Below are 17,912 nucleotides of genomic sequence, written 5' to 3' on the forward strand. Positions count from 1 at the left end.
TTATGTTTATGTTTTCAATATGTCATTCATCTAATTGTTTTACTCTCAGAACATGGTTTTTAGTCGAGCGATTCACATTCGGTTCTTCTGAATCATTAAAAGAATCCGTTCATTGCAACGATTCGTTCTCTGGTCAGGCGTTACTGACACTGAAACCTCCACATGACCACGGAAAATCGTCAGTGCTGGTGATTACACACCGCCTGAACAGCACATGAGATTAAAAAGTGAGTTTTAAACTCTAAACACGTACAGCTAGATACTTTTTAGAGTTAGGGTCATGTTTGTGCATGTGCATTATTGTGTTTTTTTTTGTGCAATGTTAGGCTACATGAGATATTTGATTTGTAGAAAGGCTAGACATCTACTAATGCTGCTTTCATGAGTTAGTTTGTGTAACGAGTATCACCTAGAAGTCATATTTTATATATAGTTCACATCAAGATAATATGATATTTATCTGTTATGGTTATATATTAGTAAAAATAACTGGGATTATTGGCAGTAGATCTACACTGACCGCTCATACCTCTGGAATGAAACAATTTAATGATGCAGTAAGCTTAGAAACGGCTGTGTAATACAGATTTTGAACTCACAGTCATTGTTTATATTTATATATAAAAAATTATATTCAAGTTTATTTAAATGTATTTATTTACCTTTTATTCAACATTACTTATTACTAAAACGAATGTATTGTAAAATATTACAATATGTACCAGTAGTTTTAGAGTGAAGGCATTCATCAATTACATAATTCGCAATTCTTCATGGGAGTTTTTGTTTCTTTAATAACAGCAACTTTTCTGATTGGTGGCTCTTTCTTCAGGATTATGGGTAGTGTAGTTATTCATTGGAATTCATCAATTAAAGATGAGTTTAAAAAAGACTCTGGGGCTGCTACAACCTCGCGTAACTGCCTCAGAGCTTATGGTCTGTCCTAAAAGCTATATATTTTGCCACTAAAAATATGATTGCACTCCTTTGTCGGTACTGCAAAATTTGTGTTTCTTAAGGTATTTAAGTTATCTGTTGTTCCTCTCTCTTCTGCAGATGACAGCGCAGGAGGTGCGTCTGTGTGGGCTTCTACTGCAGGAGCACTTTGGAAATGTGGTGGAGAAAGTGGGCACTCATCTCATCCGCAGTGGAGTTCTGACACTGCGAGCTCTTGCCCATGAGACCAAACTTCCTCTCGACCTGGTATTGTCATGTACTTAAGCTTTCTCTATCACATTCTTTTCTTTCTTGTTTCATTCTTTCTGTCGTCCTTTTGCAGAGCCAGTAATTCATTGTGTTCTCTTTAACACACTCTTCTCCTGCTAGGTCAAGAAGTCTCTGTGTGTGCTGGTGCAGCATGGGATGTGTACGTTTGGTGCTGGGCGTCGTGGTCCAGCAGGACCTGTGGAATATCGCATCAACTGCGAGCATATCTTCCACATGCTCCGTTATCCACGCTACATCTACACCGCCAAGAGTCTTTATGGAGACACCGGCGAGCTCATTGTTGAGGAGATACTCCAGAGAGGACAGATGACTATGAGCAGCACAGTCAAGACTGTAGCAGACCGGCTGACCCACAATATGCCAGGTGAGAAATTATAAGAATACAAGTAGACTGAAGGGCTAATTCAGATATGAAAACAAAAAAGGATTTAAGAATATAGTTTTTTTTAAGGATTTTGGCTTACAGTATATGTGATATAAAAAGTATAAAGTATATAAACTTTAAAGCGAACTCAGCCCCTTTAAACCAAACTTAACTGAGGCCATCTTGGTATAAGTATGGTTTGCATGTTCAGCATTCACCTTATTTTCACAATTGCGTAATGGCAAATATTTTGGAAGCTATTTTACCATATAAAGGGGATGTTGGCATACAGAAGAGGAAATGAGTTGCATATATTATTGCTTTATAGAGCTGACAGAAACCTATAAAAAATTATTGTACACTTTAAAGACAAAGGTCTTTAAAGGTTCTATGAAAGTTAATATAGGCCTACATACTGTAGATATTATTCTATGCATTTAATTATGATTGTATTAATTATTTTTTTTTTTTTGTATGTACCACAATCAATCTCAAGTTTTGAACTTTCATTTTGATAAGAATATATGTTTTATTGCATCCATGATTATTATACCAAGACTAATACAAGATTTTTTTATTGAACACAGAAACTTGTTCTGGTGCTTCTTATTCCATGGTTAAGTGAATTAAAATGCTTATTCAGCTTGTTAAAGGGTTACTCCATCCCAAAATGAAAATTTTGTCATTATTCACTTACCCCCATGTCATTCCAAACCTGTAAAAGCTTTGTTCGTCTTCGGAACACAATTTAAGATATTTTGGATGAAAACAGGGAGGCTTGAGACTGTCTCATAGACTGCCAAATAAATAACAGAGTCAAGGTCCAGGAAAGTATGAAAAGCATCGTCAGAATAGTCCATCTGCCATCACTGATTCTTATGTCTTGACTTCTGTTTGAGATGTACCTATTGAAATACTTTTTTTTTTTTTTTTTGCACCAGAGGGCCAGAGTATGGACTACAGTGAGGTTGTCTCTGCATTTTCCCAGTTGGTTGAGACTCATTTCCTGCAGCGTTGTCCTCCTTTGGCTTCAGCAGGATCATCAAGCTCAGGAGCAGTCGACACTCCTCTTCCGTTTGCAACACAGCCCACTGAACCAGAGAGCAACCCAGACTGCTACAAACTACCCTATATCAATCTCACCGGTCAGTTACTTCAGTCAAAACACTCATCACATACTGAGAAACATTTAGTGGTCAACTCATATGGTATATACAGTACCGGTGAGAATTTTAGCTTATGCTTAAATGCTTAAAATTATTTTAGTATTACAACAGGTAAACGTTTTGTGGGCACCAAATGAATATAGTTCTTATAGTTCTTACCATATGAATATTGTGTCATAGCTAGAAATATTCCGTCTTATTGAGAATAAAACTCAGGTAGTTGAATTGTGGTTATTCAGGTCAAGGAAAACGCAGACGCTCAAGCGAGGGTGGTGAAGCTGAACAGCGTGCGGCAAAGAAAGCCCGGACAGACAATAGTGAGGTATTACGATTGTGATGACGACTTCACCTATTCACATGTTCATTAATTGCATTTTTCTTGCATTGTACATCTGTTTTCTCCACTGTCCTCCAGTGTGGTGATGACGGGATCTATTGGCAGGTGAATTTTCAACGCTTTCACCTGCACTTCAGGGATCAGGCCATCATTAGTGCTGTTTCCTGTAAACTTGATCAGGTGACTAACCACCACTCTGTATATCAAATAATCTAAGATATGCTTTGAGATATAATTAGCTTGTGGACTGAATATTCTTTCACGGCTGTATCTGAGACAGAATGTTCTGGATTCTCACATTTAGATTTTCTCCCCCAGGGAAATAATAAGTTGGTAGAATGTAGGTCTTTATCGGCGTTTCTCCCCTGTAGACCAGCAGTGAGATTGTTAGGACCATGTTACGGATGAGTGAAGTTACCACGCCGGCTCACGCTGCTTTCACACAAGCTCTTTCAGCCAATGAGGTAATGGACAGACATGCACATTTTTGTTTCTTACTGAGAAATATTTAAAGTGACATGTCTAATTATTTTAGGATTGAGTTCATTTGTGTTTAAAATGACAAATGACTGTGTGACGTGTGATCAAAGCTTTACTGTTTTCCATCAGATTTTCCGAGCTCTTCAGTCCAGTTACAACATCGCCAGACCAAATTTAGATCAATACCTCTCTCTCCTGGTGGATGATCCGGTAAAGCAATGCATACACAGATACACACTACTTGATAGTTGCTAATTATACAAGAGTTAAATGACTTTAGAATGTTTTAAATGGCTTAAAAACGTGTATGTATTTTTTTCTACTAGATGGAATTTGTGGGGAAGACAGGCGACAGTGGAGGAGGAATGTATGTGGTCAGTATCCCTTTAAAACACCGCCTGAAGGATAAAAGGATACTTTCCATGTCTAACTTCAAATAGTTTTTATTATAATTCATTTATTTATTTTTCAAAAGTATGGGGTTTGGGTTAGTAAGATTTTTATATTTTTTTAATGCATCCTTGCTGAATCTTTTATTCAGCAAGGATGCATTAAATTGATCAAATGTGACAGTAAAGGTATTTGCAATGTTACTAAGATTTCTGTGTTAAGTGATAAATGATTAGCATACATAAAAAAATAACCATCAAAATGTATTAAAATAGAAACATTAATTATGTTAGTAATACACTATTATTATTGATTTTGCTGTTTTTGATCAAATAAATGCAGCCTTGGTGAACATAAGAGACTTCTTTCAAAAACATTTCAATCTTACTGACCCCAGAATTTTAAACAGTACATGTATCTAAAAACATAGTACACAACTAATAATATATTGGTTGACCCTTGACCCTGTGGTCAGATCTACACCGTGCACTGGCTAACCTGGCCAGGGCTACCCTGGAGTCTGTGGTCCAAGAGAGGTTAGTAGAGTCGTAGTGTTTTAGCTTCCTAAAATCTTTTGATTTAGTTCTTGGTTGAATGATGCGACTGTGCTTTATGTCAGGTTTGGTTCCCGCTCAGCTCGAATCTTTCGTCTGTTACTGCGGAAACGGCACCTGGAACAGAAGCAGGTGGAGGATTTTGCCATGATTCCAGCCAAAGAGGCTAAAGACATGCTGTACACACTCCTGTCTGAGAACCTGGTTCAGCTCCAGGTAACACACTATCTACCTTATTTATAATGAGAAAGCAAAAACTGCCATTTTTACCTTGAATGTGCAAGGCCTCGTGTGTGTCATGGATTTAGTACATGTGTGGGTAGTATGAAGACAATTCGTACTACAGTCGTCATGTTTGATTTGACATTTGACACACAGCATCAGTTGCGATGCTTACCTGCCATTCACACTCCCATGGCCTCATGGGATAGTAAAGTGTCCTTTGAATGCACACTCCAGAATCTCGTCAGAAGATGGATGTTTTAATTTAAAGCTACACATAATAAGCATAGTTTGTAGCATTGTCTTAGCTTATTGGATGATTGACAGGCGAGGATGCGGTCATTTGCTACTCTCAGGGATACTTCGGGACGTATTGCATTTAGACTACAATGTGTTTTAGTCACATTATGTTCTTTCTAAATACATTAGAAAGTAGTTTAAGTGATCACAAAACATTTTGGACCTTTGTATTAAATGCTGTTCACTTGTGATTGGGCCATCTGAGATGGATTTTAGCATAAAATATAAAGGAAAATGAGGCTTCATACCCCTCTTTATATTGTACGTGCAGGAAATCCCTAAAACGCCAGACTACGCCCCTTCTCGCACCTTTTACCTCTACACAGTTAATCAGCTGCCCACCGCCAGACTACTTCTGCAACACTGCTACAAGGTACAGAGCTCATACAAACGTTCTTGGAGTGTTTGTTCAGTAATGCTTATAATGTTTTGACATTTGTATGCGGACCCCATACAGACCGTTTGCAACCTGATCGAGAGGCGGCTGTATGAGACCAAAGAGAACAAGCAAGTCCCTCCTTTTTTGTCAATAAAAAAACATTTAATCTAAGTACTAGTTCTTAATTATGTCATTTTGACAGGCGACTTTTGGAAAAGTCCCAGCGAATTGAGGCCATCCTGGCTTCCTTGCAGGCCACAGGGGCAGAGGCGGCACAGCTGACGGAGGTGGAGGAGATGATCACAGTTCCAGAAAGACAGCAGCTAGAGTCCCTACGACACCACATTAACAAGTCCTGCACAAACCAATTACTCTCTAAACATGAATCAGTCACGTGATTCATGTTCGGCCAATCATTAATCTTTTCTCTTTGTGCTTGTGGTGGCAGGTTGGATTCCAGTGAAAACCAGGTGGATGAGACCATATTTCTTCTGGAATCTTACATTAACTCTACAAAGACCTCTCGCTGACAGTTTTTATGCAACTGTAGATCTAGTTCAGAAAACAAAGTTGTTGATGTTTGTTTGAAAAGAGGTGAAATAGGTGGCTGAAGAAGAGTAGATGGGGCTATTGCTGTTTTCAAACGGAGATGTTTATTTCTTTTGCAACAAGGAGTGACTGATTTGTATTTAATAGTGTATTTTGTGTAGCTGTGAACAATTTTGTTTTCCACAGGAAAATTATTTTATTTAATGGTTTAACATTTTTTATTCAAAAATTTGTCCTGATGTAAAAAAAAGCAAATACAATTTTCCTGTACCTTGAACATGAAGACTGAAACAGACATTGTTATTTCTGTTAAGAAAAAATAAAATAAACTGATTGCTTGGAATTACAACATATGCTTTCAACTTTCTTTTTCACAAATAGTGCATTTGCTTGTTTTCCTGCTCGTTCTTTCAATGCAATGCAATTGTAAATGATCTGGCTCTTATGAAGCCAGAGAGTCTTCCAGATCAACCTTCTTTCTCATCCGGTAAAATCTTTTGCAACACATTGGGATTCATGTGCTTTTTGTGCCTCAACAGATTCCAAATCAAACATTAGGTGTGAGACCTTGTGACCCGCCATCAAACTGACTGACCTGCAAGAACTGACACCCGTCAATCGCAAAGCTTTACGCATCATGCACCCCTTTGCATGTCCATTTATTAAATACTTTGGCCCATTTTTTAGCACTCTCAGCTCCTTTAAATCCATTCTGCAGATTTTCCCCCAAAATCAGCAAAGAAAATGAAAGAATAAGTCTGTAGATTCCACCTGGACTTGATAATGGATTGTTTGTGGTCCTGGAGCAGACGTCTCATGTCTCAAAGGGGAAGTAATGGCTACAAAAAGCATATCTCCTGGTTGTAAAGGAAACTGCTCCATCTGCTCTGCAGTGTCAGTTGTCTTTGTTCTCATCCTCATCCGTCCTCTGTTTCCTTGTGAAAAACCCCAACTGTGAAGAAACATTCAACACATGGCTTAAGACTGCTGAGTGCTATTAGTGGTAAATATAAATTGTTTTGGGTAGTAATGTGCTTCAGATGTGGTCGCTGTACACCAGATTATGTGTTGTGCTCAGTACCTTCCAAAGGAGGAATACTAAGAGTGCAAGAAGCAGCAGTCCTCCAATGATGCTTCCAATCAGAATCCAGAGAGAGATTGGGATTGAACGCCCCTTCAGCACTTCCAAAACCGTCTATACATGCATACAGAGACAGCAAGAGAGTTTAAAGGTGCAAGCTAGTAGAAAATTCTGGTTTTGTAGGAAACAGTTTGCAAGTTATTTAAAGTTTAATTTTTATATACAGTTAGGTCCATATATATTTGGACCCTGACACAATTTTCATAATTTTGGCTCTGTATGCCACCAGAATAGAAATAAAATGAAACAATCAAGATGAAATTGAAGTGCAGACTTTAAACTTTAATTCAAGGGGTTGAACAAAAATATAACCTTAAATGCTTAGGAATTACAACAATTTTTATACACAGACCCCCAATATTCAGGGGCTCAAATGTAATTGGACAAATAAATAGAATGATAAATAAAATGTTAATTTTTAATATTTTGTTGATAATCTTTTGCAGGCAATGACTGCCTTAAGTCTAAAACTCATGGACATGAGCAGAGACTCGTGAAGCTTTACTGCAGCTGACGTCATTTGTTATTAGTTTGTGGGTCTTTCTGCCTTCAGTTTTGTCTTAAGCAAGTGAAATGCATGCTCAGTCGGGTTGAGATCAGGAGATTAACTTGTCCATGGCAGAATATTTCACTTTTTTACCATTAAAAACTCCTGAGTTACTTTTGCTGTACGTTTTGGGTCATTGTTCATTTGTATACAAGACAGTATATCCATATACACTTCAGAACTCATCCGCCTGCTTCTGTCCTCTGTCACGTCATCGACAAACACCAGTAACCCAGTGCCACTGGAAGCCATGCATGCCGATGCCATCACACTGTCTCCACCATGTTTCACAGATGATGTTGTATGCTTTGGATCATGAGCTGTTCCAAGCCTTCTCCATACTTTTTTCTTCCCGTCATTCTGGTACAGGTTGATCATAATTTCATCTGTCCAAAGAATGCTTTTCCAGAATTGGTCTGGCTTTTTTAGATGTTTTTTTTTTTTTGGCAAAGTCTAATCTGGCCTTTCTATTTTTGGGTCTTATGAATGGTTTGCACCTTGTGGTGAGCCCTGTATTTGCTCTTGTGAAGTCTTCTCTTGATTGTAGACTTTGACAATGACACGCCTGCCAGTGATCTCCTGGAGAGTGTTCTTCGTTTGGCTGGATGTTGTGAAAGGGTTTTGCTTTACCATGGAGAGGATCCTTTGATCATCCACCACTGTTGTCCTTCATGTACTGTACATCTAGGCCTCTTTATGTTTTTGAGCTCACCAGTGCGTTCTTTTATTCTGAGAATGTACCAAACTGTTGATTTGGCCACTCCTAATGTTCCTGCTATCTCTCTGATGGATTTGTTTTGTTTCTGAAGGCTAACAAATGTATGTTTCACTTGCATGAAGAGCTCCCTTGACCACATGATGTGGGTTCACAGCAACAGCTTCCAAATGCAAATGGAACACAATCAACTCCAGAACTTTTACATGCTTAACTGATGTAGAAATAGTGAAGGAATAGCCCACACCTGTCCATGAAACAGCTTTTGAGTCAATTGTCCAATTACTTATGGTCCCTTGTAAAAGGGGGGAGGTACATATTAAAGTGCTGTAATTCCTTAACCTTTTCTCCAATTTTGATGAAAATACCCTCAAATTAAAGCTCAGAGTGTGCACTTTAAGCCCATTTTATAACTGTAACTTGAATATGATTTGGTCAACAGCTAAAATAATAAAAATTGTGCCTGTGTCCAAATATATATGGACCTAAGTAAGTGTGGGTGAGTTACTACTTTTTAAAGAGTCTTCCATTTAACACCATCATTTATTAAGATTTATTTGCAGATATGGAATAGCAATGGAAACAATAGGATGGATTTTTTTTATGTGAACAACATATACACTGAACAAAACACTTTTGTTTTTGCCCCCATTTTTCATGAGCTGAACTCAAAGATCTAAGACTTTTTCTATGTACACAAAAGGCCTATTTCTCTCAAATATTGTCACAAATCTGTCTAATTGGCAATTGGATATTGGCACAGCAATGGGACTCAGGATCTCGTCACAGTATCTCTGTGCATTCCAAATGCCATCAATAAAATGCACCTGTGTTCGTAACTCAAGTCAGTTACGACAACAAACTGCAGTCAGGTCGAGACCCTGATGAAGACGACGTGCATGCAGATGAGCTTCCCTGAGACGGTTTCTGACAGTTTGTGCAGAAATTCTTTGGTTATGCAAACTGATTGTTGCAGCAGCTGTCCGGGTGGCTGGTCTCAGACGATCTTGGAGGTGAAGATGTTGGATGTGGAGGTCCTGGGCTGGTGTGGTTACACATGGTCTGCGGTTGTGAGGCCAGTTGGATGTACTGCCAAATTCTTTGAAACGCCTTTGGAGATGGCTTATGGTAGAGAAATGAACACTCAGTTCACGGGCAACAGCTCTGGTTCCTGCAGTCAGCATGCCAACTGCACGCTCCCTCAAAACTTGCGACATCTGTGGCATTGTGCTGTGTGATAAAACTGCAGATTTTAGAGTGGCCTTTTATTGTGGCCAGCCTAAGGGCACACCTGTGCAATAATCATGCTGTCTAATCAGCATCTTGGTATGCCACACCTGTGAGGTGGATGGATTATCTCGGCAAAGGAGAAGTGCTCACTAACACAGATTTAGACAGATTTGTGATCAATATTTGAGATAAATAGGCCTTTTGTGTACATAGAAAAAGTCTTAGATCTTCGAGTTCAGCACATGAAAAATGGGGGCAAAAACAAAAGTGTTGTGTTTATAATTTTGTTCAGTGTAGTAATAGCCCAATCATAGTATGATGGAGGTTGTATCTCCTCTCATGTGACTTTTTTACGCATTCATTCTCAGTAACCAATTTCATAGTTTTTGTGTTGTTTTATTTTTGTACTGTGGATCATTTTGTCATTCAATATTTTTGAGGAGGCACTGCCTAGTAGGGAAGGATTTCATTTTTGTCAACAAGCTTATTTTTTCTGTTTTTTATTTACACTAAAAGAAAGCTTATAGAAAGAGTGAAGACCATAATTGGCTGGTTCAGGTGTGCTTAATTAAGTTTAGAGTAAAACTCTGCCAGACAGGGGCCCTCCAGGAACAGGTTTGAACAACCCTGGTTTATGAGTTTATGTCCTGTCAGTTTTCTCACCTCCCTCAAGAGGGCAGCATTTCCCATTGTAATCAAACTGGACTCTCGAGCTGACAGCTGGTAAGAACCCACAATTGTCACTGCTTTAAACTTGGCCTGACAGAAGCACACAGTAATTAGAGGTTAGAGACTGAAAAACAAACACATCCCAGTAAAGACATCTGACCTCTGTAGCCATTTGCCTGTGCGTACTAAAGTTTGGGTGATGTCACCTGTCGGAAGAAGTTGTCGTGTATCCTCCTGGTGATGCGAATCAAGGTCTGTCCCTTCAGTAGCTGCTGGATGTGACACACAACCTCCACACACCAAGAGGAAGTGCAATTCTAAATATGAAAACAAAATGATATTATATTAATAGATGCTTAACAGCAGTACTTAAAAAAGCAGTTATTTTCACAAATATAATTATTTCTTGGACCCTCTGATGGTGGTTTCGGCCCTGGGTACTTTAGGTCAGGGGTTTTCAAACTAATGTTTACAAGGAAGTGCTAGGGAGTCTGTGGAAATGTTTAAAGAGAAACTATATAAAAATAAATAAATAAATAATATTAAAATGAATAAATAAATAAAATGTGCTTAAAATAAATAAAACTAGATCAAAAGAAGTAAATTATTTAGTAAATTAATCAATACAAATTAACTTAAAATGTAATAATGTAACAATTTATTTCCAACTTAAATGTAATATATATATAATTACTTTATCAATTACAAGTATAAATTGCATCTTTATACAAAAAAAAAAAACAAAAAAAACATGCATTTTAAATTTACATTTTTATCACTATCTCTATTTTGGTCCTCTTCTGCTGCTTTTATTCTCGTAGACATGCAGCCAAAACTCACTGGTTCATTCCAATTTTATTTTATTCTCTCGTCCACTCAAACACTTAACAGGAATTTTGTCCCACTTTTCAACCAGATAAAAAACAATGTCTATGCAGAGACAGTGAGTTGTCAATTTCAAGTCCATTCAGCACAAATCAACTAAACTCACTCTCAAAATTCTGTTGTTTAGTCCTGAAAATTTAATAGATTTACTTCAGTTATAGAATACAGTAGTTAATTTCTTTCAGATCCAAACTTGGAGAGAACATAGTATCTGTCTTCTCACCAGTAGTTCAGTTTTCTTCATGTCCTCTGGGTGAAATGGACGCACATCTCTCTGACTGGACTTTAACTTAGAAAGATTACTGATTATACTGCAGTTCACACCTGAAGACTACAAATAAACAGAAAACCCATCAACAACTACAAGAACACAAAGATGCATATGAATTACAGTAAGACTATATACACGCATGCAAGTGATACTAACATTAAGAGAGAAAGCATCAACCACAGTTGCAAAAACTCTGTCTCCGGAAGCCACGGCAGGCAAATTGACGATCAGCTCCAGATTACTGACAGTGTAGCAGCCCAGATTCTGCACCTGATAACAAAAAACATACTCACATGTACAAACCCGATTCCAAAAAAACAGAATGAAATGTGGAAGTTTCACATTTATATATTTTATTCAGAATACAACATAGATGACATATCAAATCTTTAAACTGAGAAAATTTATCATTTTAAGGGAAAAATAAGTTGATTTTAAATTTCATAGCATCAACACATCTCAAAAAAGTTGGGACAAGGCCATGTTTACCACTGTGTGGCATCCCCTCTTCTTTTTATAACAGTCTGCAAATGTCTGGGGACTGAGGAGAGAAGTTGCTCAAGTTTAGGAATAGGAATGTTGTCCCATTCTTGTCTAACACAGGCTTCTAGTTGCTCAACTGTCTTAGGTCTTCTTTGTCGCATCTTCCTCTTTATGATGCACCAAATGTTTTCTATGGGTGAAAGATCTGGACTGCAGGCTGGCCATTTCAGTACCCGGATCCTTCTTCTACGCAGCCATGATGTTGTAATTGATGCAGCATGTGGTCTGGCATTGTCATGTTGGAAAATGCAAGGTCTTCCCTGAAAGAGACGACGTCTGGATGGGAGCATATGTTGTTCTAGAGCTTGGATATACCTTTCAGCACTGATGGTGCCTTTCCAGATGTGTAAGCTGCCCATGCCACATGCACTCATGCAAGCCCCATACCATCAGAGATGCAGGCTTCTGAACTGAGCGCTGATAACAACTTGTGTTGTCCTTGTCCTCTTTAGTCCGGATGACATGGCGTCCCAGTTTTTTCCAAAAAGAACTCCAAATTTTGATTCGTCTGACCACAGAACAGTTTTCCACTTTGCCACAGTCCATTTTAAATGAGCCTTGGCCCAGAGAAAACGACTGCACTTCTGGATCATGTTTAGATATGGCTTCTTTCTTGACCTATAGAGTTTTAGCCGACAACGGCGAATGGCACGGTGGATTGGTGTTCACCGAAAATGTTTTCTGGAAGTATTCCTGAGCTCATGTTGTGATTTCCATTACAGTAGCATTCCTGTATGTGATGCAGGGCCGTCAAAGGGCCAGAAGATCACGGGCATCCATTATGGTTTTCCGGCCTTGACCCTTACGCACAGAGATTGTTCCAGATTTTCTGAACCTTTGGATGATATTATGCACTGTAGATGATGATAACTTCAAACTCTTTGCAATTTTTCTCTGAGAAACTCCTTTCTGATATTGCTCCACTATTTTACGCCGCAGCATTGGGGGAATTGGTGATCCTCTGCCCATCTTGACTTCTGAGAGACACTGCCACACATGCCAATTGACCTAATAAGTTGCAAATTGGTCCTCCAGCTGTTCCTTATATGTACATTTAACTTTTCCGGCCTCTTATTGCTACCTGTCCCAACTTTTTTGGAATGTGTAGCTCTCATGAAATCTAAAATGAGCCAATATTTGGCATGACATTTCAAAATGTCTCACTTTCAACATTTGATATGTTATCTATATTCTCTTGGGAATAAAATATAAGTTTATGAGATTTGTAAATTATTCCATTCCTTTTTTACTCACAATTTGTACAGTGTCCCAACTTTTTTGGAATCGGGTTTGTACTCATGAGCTTTCTGATTTTTAAAAAAATATAAACCAATGAGCCTATAAGGTTTACTTTCACCCACCCTGAAATGTGTGTGGAATTCGGGTCCTGTCCCCTCTGACAAGGTCCTGGTCGGGTGAACCTCATAGCGGTTTAGGTTGGAGTCACTGTAGTGAAATTAACTGAAATAAGACAACCACATGTGCATGTTGTACACTGAACATGCATACATTTTTTTAAGGTTGCACTTAGATGTAAAAGGGAAGGTGATGTTGGGAAACGTATAAAAGAAATAATAATCAGTGCTCTTTGGATAAGGGATGAAATAGCATAAAAACATATAAGGCCAAGGCACTCGGGATTTAGAAAATGTAAAAAGCCTTTATTTACTCATGGCTATTTAATTAAAAAAATGAATTGAATGAAGTATAAAAGGACTTTGAGTAGCAGCATTTTCATTACTCTTTTGCATAATTATAATAACAACAACAATAATAATTATTTATTATTATTATAATTATAATTTTGTCGAATAAAGATGTGTGCTACTACTACTGTACCATTATAGACTTCAATAATTCACAAAGTACTGAAGGTCACATTAGTGGTCAATGATTAAGAAAAGCAGACATTCAGACGTGTGTACTGGATCATCACATTAAGTAACTGACCTTGTGATGAAGAGATCGGGCTCATACTGTACAATACTCTGTAACTGAACACTGTTGTCTGAAAGTGTGCCTTCACTCTCCACACTGTCACTGTGGAAACACACACATTTAGTATACATCTGTAAATGTGCATTTCCAAATGTGTGTTAGATGTTTGTGCGCTGTATGCAGAATGGTGTCATGTCACAATGTCAAAAGTGATTTAATAATGTAATAATAATAATAACAAATAATGTAATTATTAAAAAAAAGGCTATAGCATCCTTGGGCAGTACCATTTGCTAATGGTTTAAGTGGTGTTTGTTTGTGTGTGTGTGTGTGTGTGTGTGTGTGTGTACCTGGTAGCAACAAGCTTCATCTGAACCTTACTGATGAGAGACATACAACTGAACTCAAATTCCAACATGAAGTTCACCTGAGAAAAATGAGGCCAATGAACCAAATCAGCTCAATGATTGTTTCAATGAATCATGATAACAAAACTTTGTTCTTTCAGAGGCTTACCCTCGACTGAGAGCGGAACACTGGGTAACTGACATTACAGGAGTGACTGTTGGAGCTTAGAGCAGTGCATTCAATCTTAAACTGGGCGTCTTCCTACAGAGAGAGAAAGAGAGAAAGAAAGAGACAGAAAGAGAAATTACTGTAAGAAGCAGGACCAAGTGTGATTCATGAAATAGTGGATTGTACTGTACTTTTGTATGAATTATATGTATATATTAGAATATTTTGTTTACTTACACTACCGTTTAAAAGTTTAACTTTAAAACGTTTAAAAAATATATATTTAAACAATTCCTTATGCTCATCAAGAATGCATTTATTTGATCAGAAATACAGTAAAAAGGTAATATTGTGAAATATTATCACAAATAAAATAACTATATTTCAAAATATACTTTATTCCTGTAAAAAAATACTGAATATTCAGCAGTCTTCACTCCAGTCTTCAGTGTCACATGATCCTCCAGAAGCCATTCTAATTTTTGTATTTTTTTTTTTAACCATAATACATTTTTTCAGGATTATTTAATGAACAGAACATTCAGAAGAACAGAATTGATTTGAAACTAATTTTTGAGACATTATAAATGTTTTTAATTTTAATTAATTTAATGCATTTAGTGCATTTAGTGTTAATTTAATTTAATTTAATATATATATATATATATATATATATATATATATATATATTTAGTGCATTTAGTGTTAATTTAATTTAATTTAATATATATATATATATATATATATATTTGTGATCTTTATCAGTCAAGTATCAACTGTATTACTCATTTGGCAAATACAATCACACTGCCATATTTAACACACATGATGATGTGTTTGTATCAATATGCTTTTATGAGTTAAGAGGACAGACTGAGCTGGTACCCGTATACTTAGACTGCTGAAGTGCAGATTTTTGGAGTAATGAAGAGTGAGGCTAGTGTTATAGGCATTTTCTAGTTGGTTTTGTAGCTGTACTTCTACTGCAAGCCGTCGCCGAGGGCTACGTATAACATACGGTTGCTGCCTGCAAGGACAGATAAGAGCAACATTGACATTAGATGCACAACACATGCTATTTCAATCACTGTTTAGCAGTCGCTGAACATGTTAAATCTTTAAAAATGTTTGCTATGACTACTCTAAATATTTCTATTTTAACTATTGAAACTAGTTCTGCCAGTGGTCAAAATGTTTGGACTAGTTGTGGATCATTAGGTGTGCTTAGCAGTAGGACAATTTCTCTGTTACCTTGTTCCAGAAATGTCCATATGGGCCTGCAAAACCAGATCAGTTACACACACATCATCCTCCCCACAGTCTTTGAAGAATGGGATCTAAAGGCAATAAAAAAGATCAAACTTTGCGTAAGTATGAGGGGAAAAACCATTCATTTATATTCCTATTTTTCAAAGGAATAGTGTAATTGAACAGCACTCACAGACTTCTTGAACGTTGTTGGCCAGCCCTCATCTAGTACCGGGCTGCTCTCTGTGTCATTGATTTTGAAGTGCAAAGTGAAGCTGATTGGTCGGATGTAATCAGCTGTATCCTAGATATATAAAGGAAGACAGAAGCAGACTTTTCCTTGAAAACCATTGGTAAGTACTCATATAATAAAAAGGATAAAGTATAATCCATCGGCCATTAGGGCAAAACAACCCCTTTTTGCGATATAGACCGGTTAATTGTACATTAGCCTTTACTTCATTGATTTTTTTGAAGACATTTAGACTTACAGAGACATGAAATGGTAGCGGGTAGCACATGGTCTGCCCCACACAAACAATGACACCCATTAGGGTCTGCCGCTGGGAGTTGGAGTCAAACAGAGCACGAGCCAAGATCTTTCTGTCATCCAACATGGCCTCCATCTGCATATCTATACAAATAAGCAGATGTGTTTAGGATAGTTTAGGAAATGTATCAGAGTTGTTATTAATAGACATGCCGTGCATGAAAGGAATTTAGTACAGCAATAGAAGAATGAAATGAAAAACAAAAAAAGCTTTTTGGTTAAATGACACTTTACCAAAATATGTGCCGTAAGAGCCAGGAGAGCGAGACAGGGCCAGAAAGCAAACCGTGGCGTTAAGGCATGCAGAGTCTCGGCCAGCCCTGTGGCAGTTCTTCTGTATCACGTTGATGGAGTGTGGCTGGAAGGACAGGCTGACATTGATCTGCACTATACTGCGTGACCTGTAGAGTTCAGAGAGAGGTCAGGAGTCGAGCAAAGTTGTTACCATGGGTCATAATCAAACTTGACTTTACTACTGTTTGACACACAATTGAATGTGATGAATTGGCAACTTTTATGACTGCAGTGTTTAGATGATGCATAAAAAAACAAGACTGTAATGAGGCATCGAGTACTTCAGCAGGACGGCAGTGCCCTGTGCTCCCACAGCAAGATCCAATAACTCATCCCCATCCAGATCCAGCAGAGCGCTCAGGCTACGGCCAAAATACTGCAGCCCTGCAGAGAGAGAGGAGCCTGGGATACGCTACAGAGAGAAAAAGACAGGTTTATTAGTATGCAAAGTATAATTTACAGGGGTCTGAAAGTTAAAGACCACTAGTAAAAGTGGTCACTAGTTTTACAGTAATATTTAAAAATTTGGGGTCAGTAAGTTTTTTATTTTTTAAGAAATTTATTTTATTTAGCATGGGTTCATTTTTTTTTAATGTCTACAGATTCTCTGATCTCAGTGGTCTCAGACATGTAGCTGGTTGCGCACATAAACTATTGATATATTTACTTGTTTATACTGAGGTATGATGTAGTATTCGTCGCCATGGTAGATGTAAAGAGCTCCCTGGTGGTCATCCTCTAGTGGAGCTCCCACAAGCAGGTCAGCGAATCCATCATGGTTTAAGTCAGGGGCTACAGCCATAGCATAACCAAAGCGTGCATCCTGTTCTTTCTTCTGAGAATGTAGCGTACCGTTAGTTACAAAACCATCCTGGTAGAGAGAGAGACAAATATAGTATCAGATAGTGGGGAGCATATTTCAGATAAAATGTTAATGCAATTAGACATTATTTCTCTGAAATGGCATAAGACTAGAGGAAGTTGTTTGGCATGGTAGCATGAATCTCTCTCTGTATGTCTCTCACATATACATCACACAAACAGTACTGCCACTGTGGTTCTCACCTTATCCAGACAGTAGACATAGACTTTGCCTGTTTCTTTGTTTCCTGCTCCCAGGAACATGGGAGCAGCTATGAGCAGGATATCTGTTTTTCCGTCCTGATCCACATCCACCACACACACCTCACTGCCAAAATATGAGCCAATCTGCAGAGAGAGAGAGAGAGAGAGAAAAGACGTTAAGCAATCTGAAGTTTCCCACACTTTTTGGCCAATGTATTTCCATTAGGGATGCAATGATATTAAATCTATGGTAGACACGATAAGCCTAGAATTATTTTGATGTTGTGGCTGATAACTGATAAATGACCAATACTAAAAAATATACTAATCCG

The 17,912-nt window shown here is 37.8% G+C and overlaps 2 protein-coding genes across 2 annotated transcripts in view; one reads left to right on the forward strand and one right to left on the reverse strand.

Annotated features, from left to right (window-relative positions):
• The first annotated feature begins 116 nt into the window (after window positions 1-116).
• On the forward strand, window positions 117-6,547 carry LOC109075577 (DNA-directed RNA polymerase III subunit RPC3-like). The gene is made up of 15 exons (XM_042772179.1): window positions 117-227; window positions 1,057-1,203; window positions 1,327-1,591; window positions 2,533-2,736; window positions 2,997-3,079; window positions 3,173-3,274; window positions 3,466-3,558; window positions 3,704-3,784; window positions 3,901-3,952; window positions 4,440-4,500; window positions 4,584-4,734; window positions 5,312-5,413; window positions 5,498-5,547; window positions 5,622-5,771; window positions 5,868-6,547. Exons 2-15 carry the CDS (start codon window positions 1,057-1,059, stop codon window positions 5,947-5,949), a joined length of 1,623 nt encoding a protein of 540 aa, XP_042628113.1. The 5' UTR covers window positions 117-227; the 3' UTR covers window positions 5,950-6,547.
• LOC109105374 (integrin alpha-10-like) overlaps window positions 6,054-17,912 on the reverse strand; it is a 63,009-nt gene continuing 51,150 nt past the window's right edge. The window contains exons 14-31 of the mRNA XM_042772180.1: window positions 17,581-17,724; window positions 17,183-17,386; window positions 16,797-16,927; window positions 16,456-16,622; window positions 16,163-16,305; window positions 15,865-15,975; window positions 15,675-15,760; window positions 15,309-15,450; window positions 14,424-14,516; window positions 14,258-14,334; window positions 13,920-14,009; window positions 13,331-13,415; window positions 11,583-11,696; window positions 11,379-11,486; window positions 10,477-10,587; window positions 10,265-10,360; window positions 7,050-7,163; window positions 6,054-6,920 (exon numbers count right to left, since the gene is read on the reverse strand). Of these exons, the coding sequence (XP_042628114.1) occupies window positions 6,864-6,920; window positions 7,050-7,163; window positions 10,265-10,360; window positions 10,477-10,587; window positions 11,379-11,486; window positions 11,583-11,696; window positions 13,331-13,415; window positions 13,920-14,009; window positions 14,258-14,334; window positions 14,424-14,516; window positions 15,309-15,450; window positions 15,675-15,760; window positions 15,865-15,975; window positions 16,163-16,305; window positions 16,456-16,622; window positions 16,797-16,927; window positions 17,183-17,386; window positions 17,581-17,724 (2,073 nt within the window). The 3' untranslated portion in view covers window positions 6,054-6,863. The remainder of the gene's footprint in view (window positions 6,921-7,049; window positions 7,164-10,264; window positions 10,361-10,476; window positions 10,588-11,378; window positions 11,487-11,582; window positions 11,697-13,330; window positions 13,416-13,919; window positions 14,010-14,257; window positions 14,335-14,423; window positions 14,517-15,308; window positions 15,451-15,674; window positions 15,761-15,864; window positions 15,976-16,162; window positions 16,306-16,455; window positions 16,623-16,796; window positions 16,928-17,182; window positions 17,387-17,580; window positions 17,725-17,912) is intronic.

This window comes from Cyprinus carpio, chromosome A16 (assembly GCF_018340385.1).
Source record: "Cyprinus carpio isolate SPL01 chromosome A16, ASM1834038v1, whole genome shotgun sequence".
In the NCBI taxonomy this organism is placed as follows: Eukaryota; Metazoa; Chordata; class Actinopteri; order Cypriniformes; family Cyprinidae; genus Cyprinus; species Cyprinus carpio.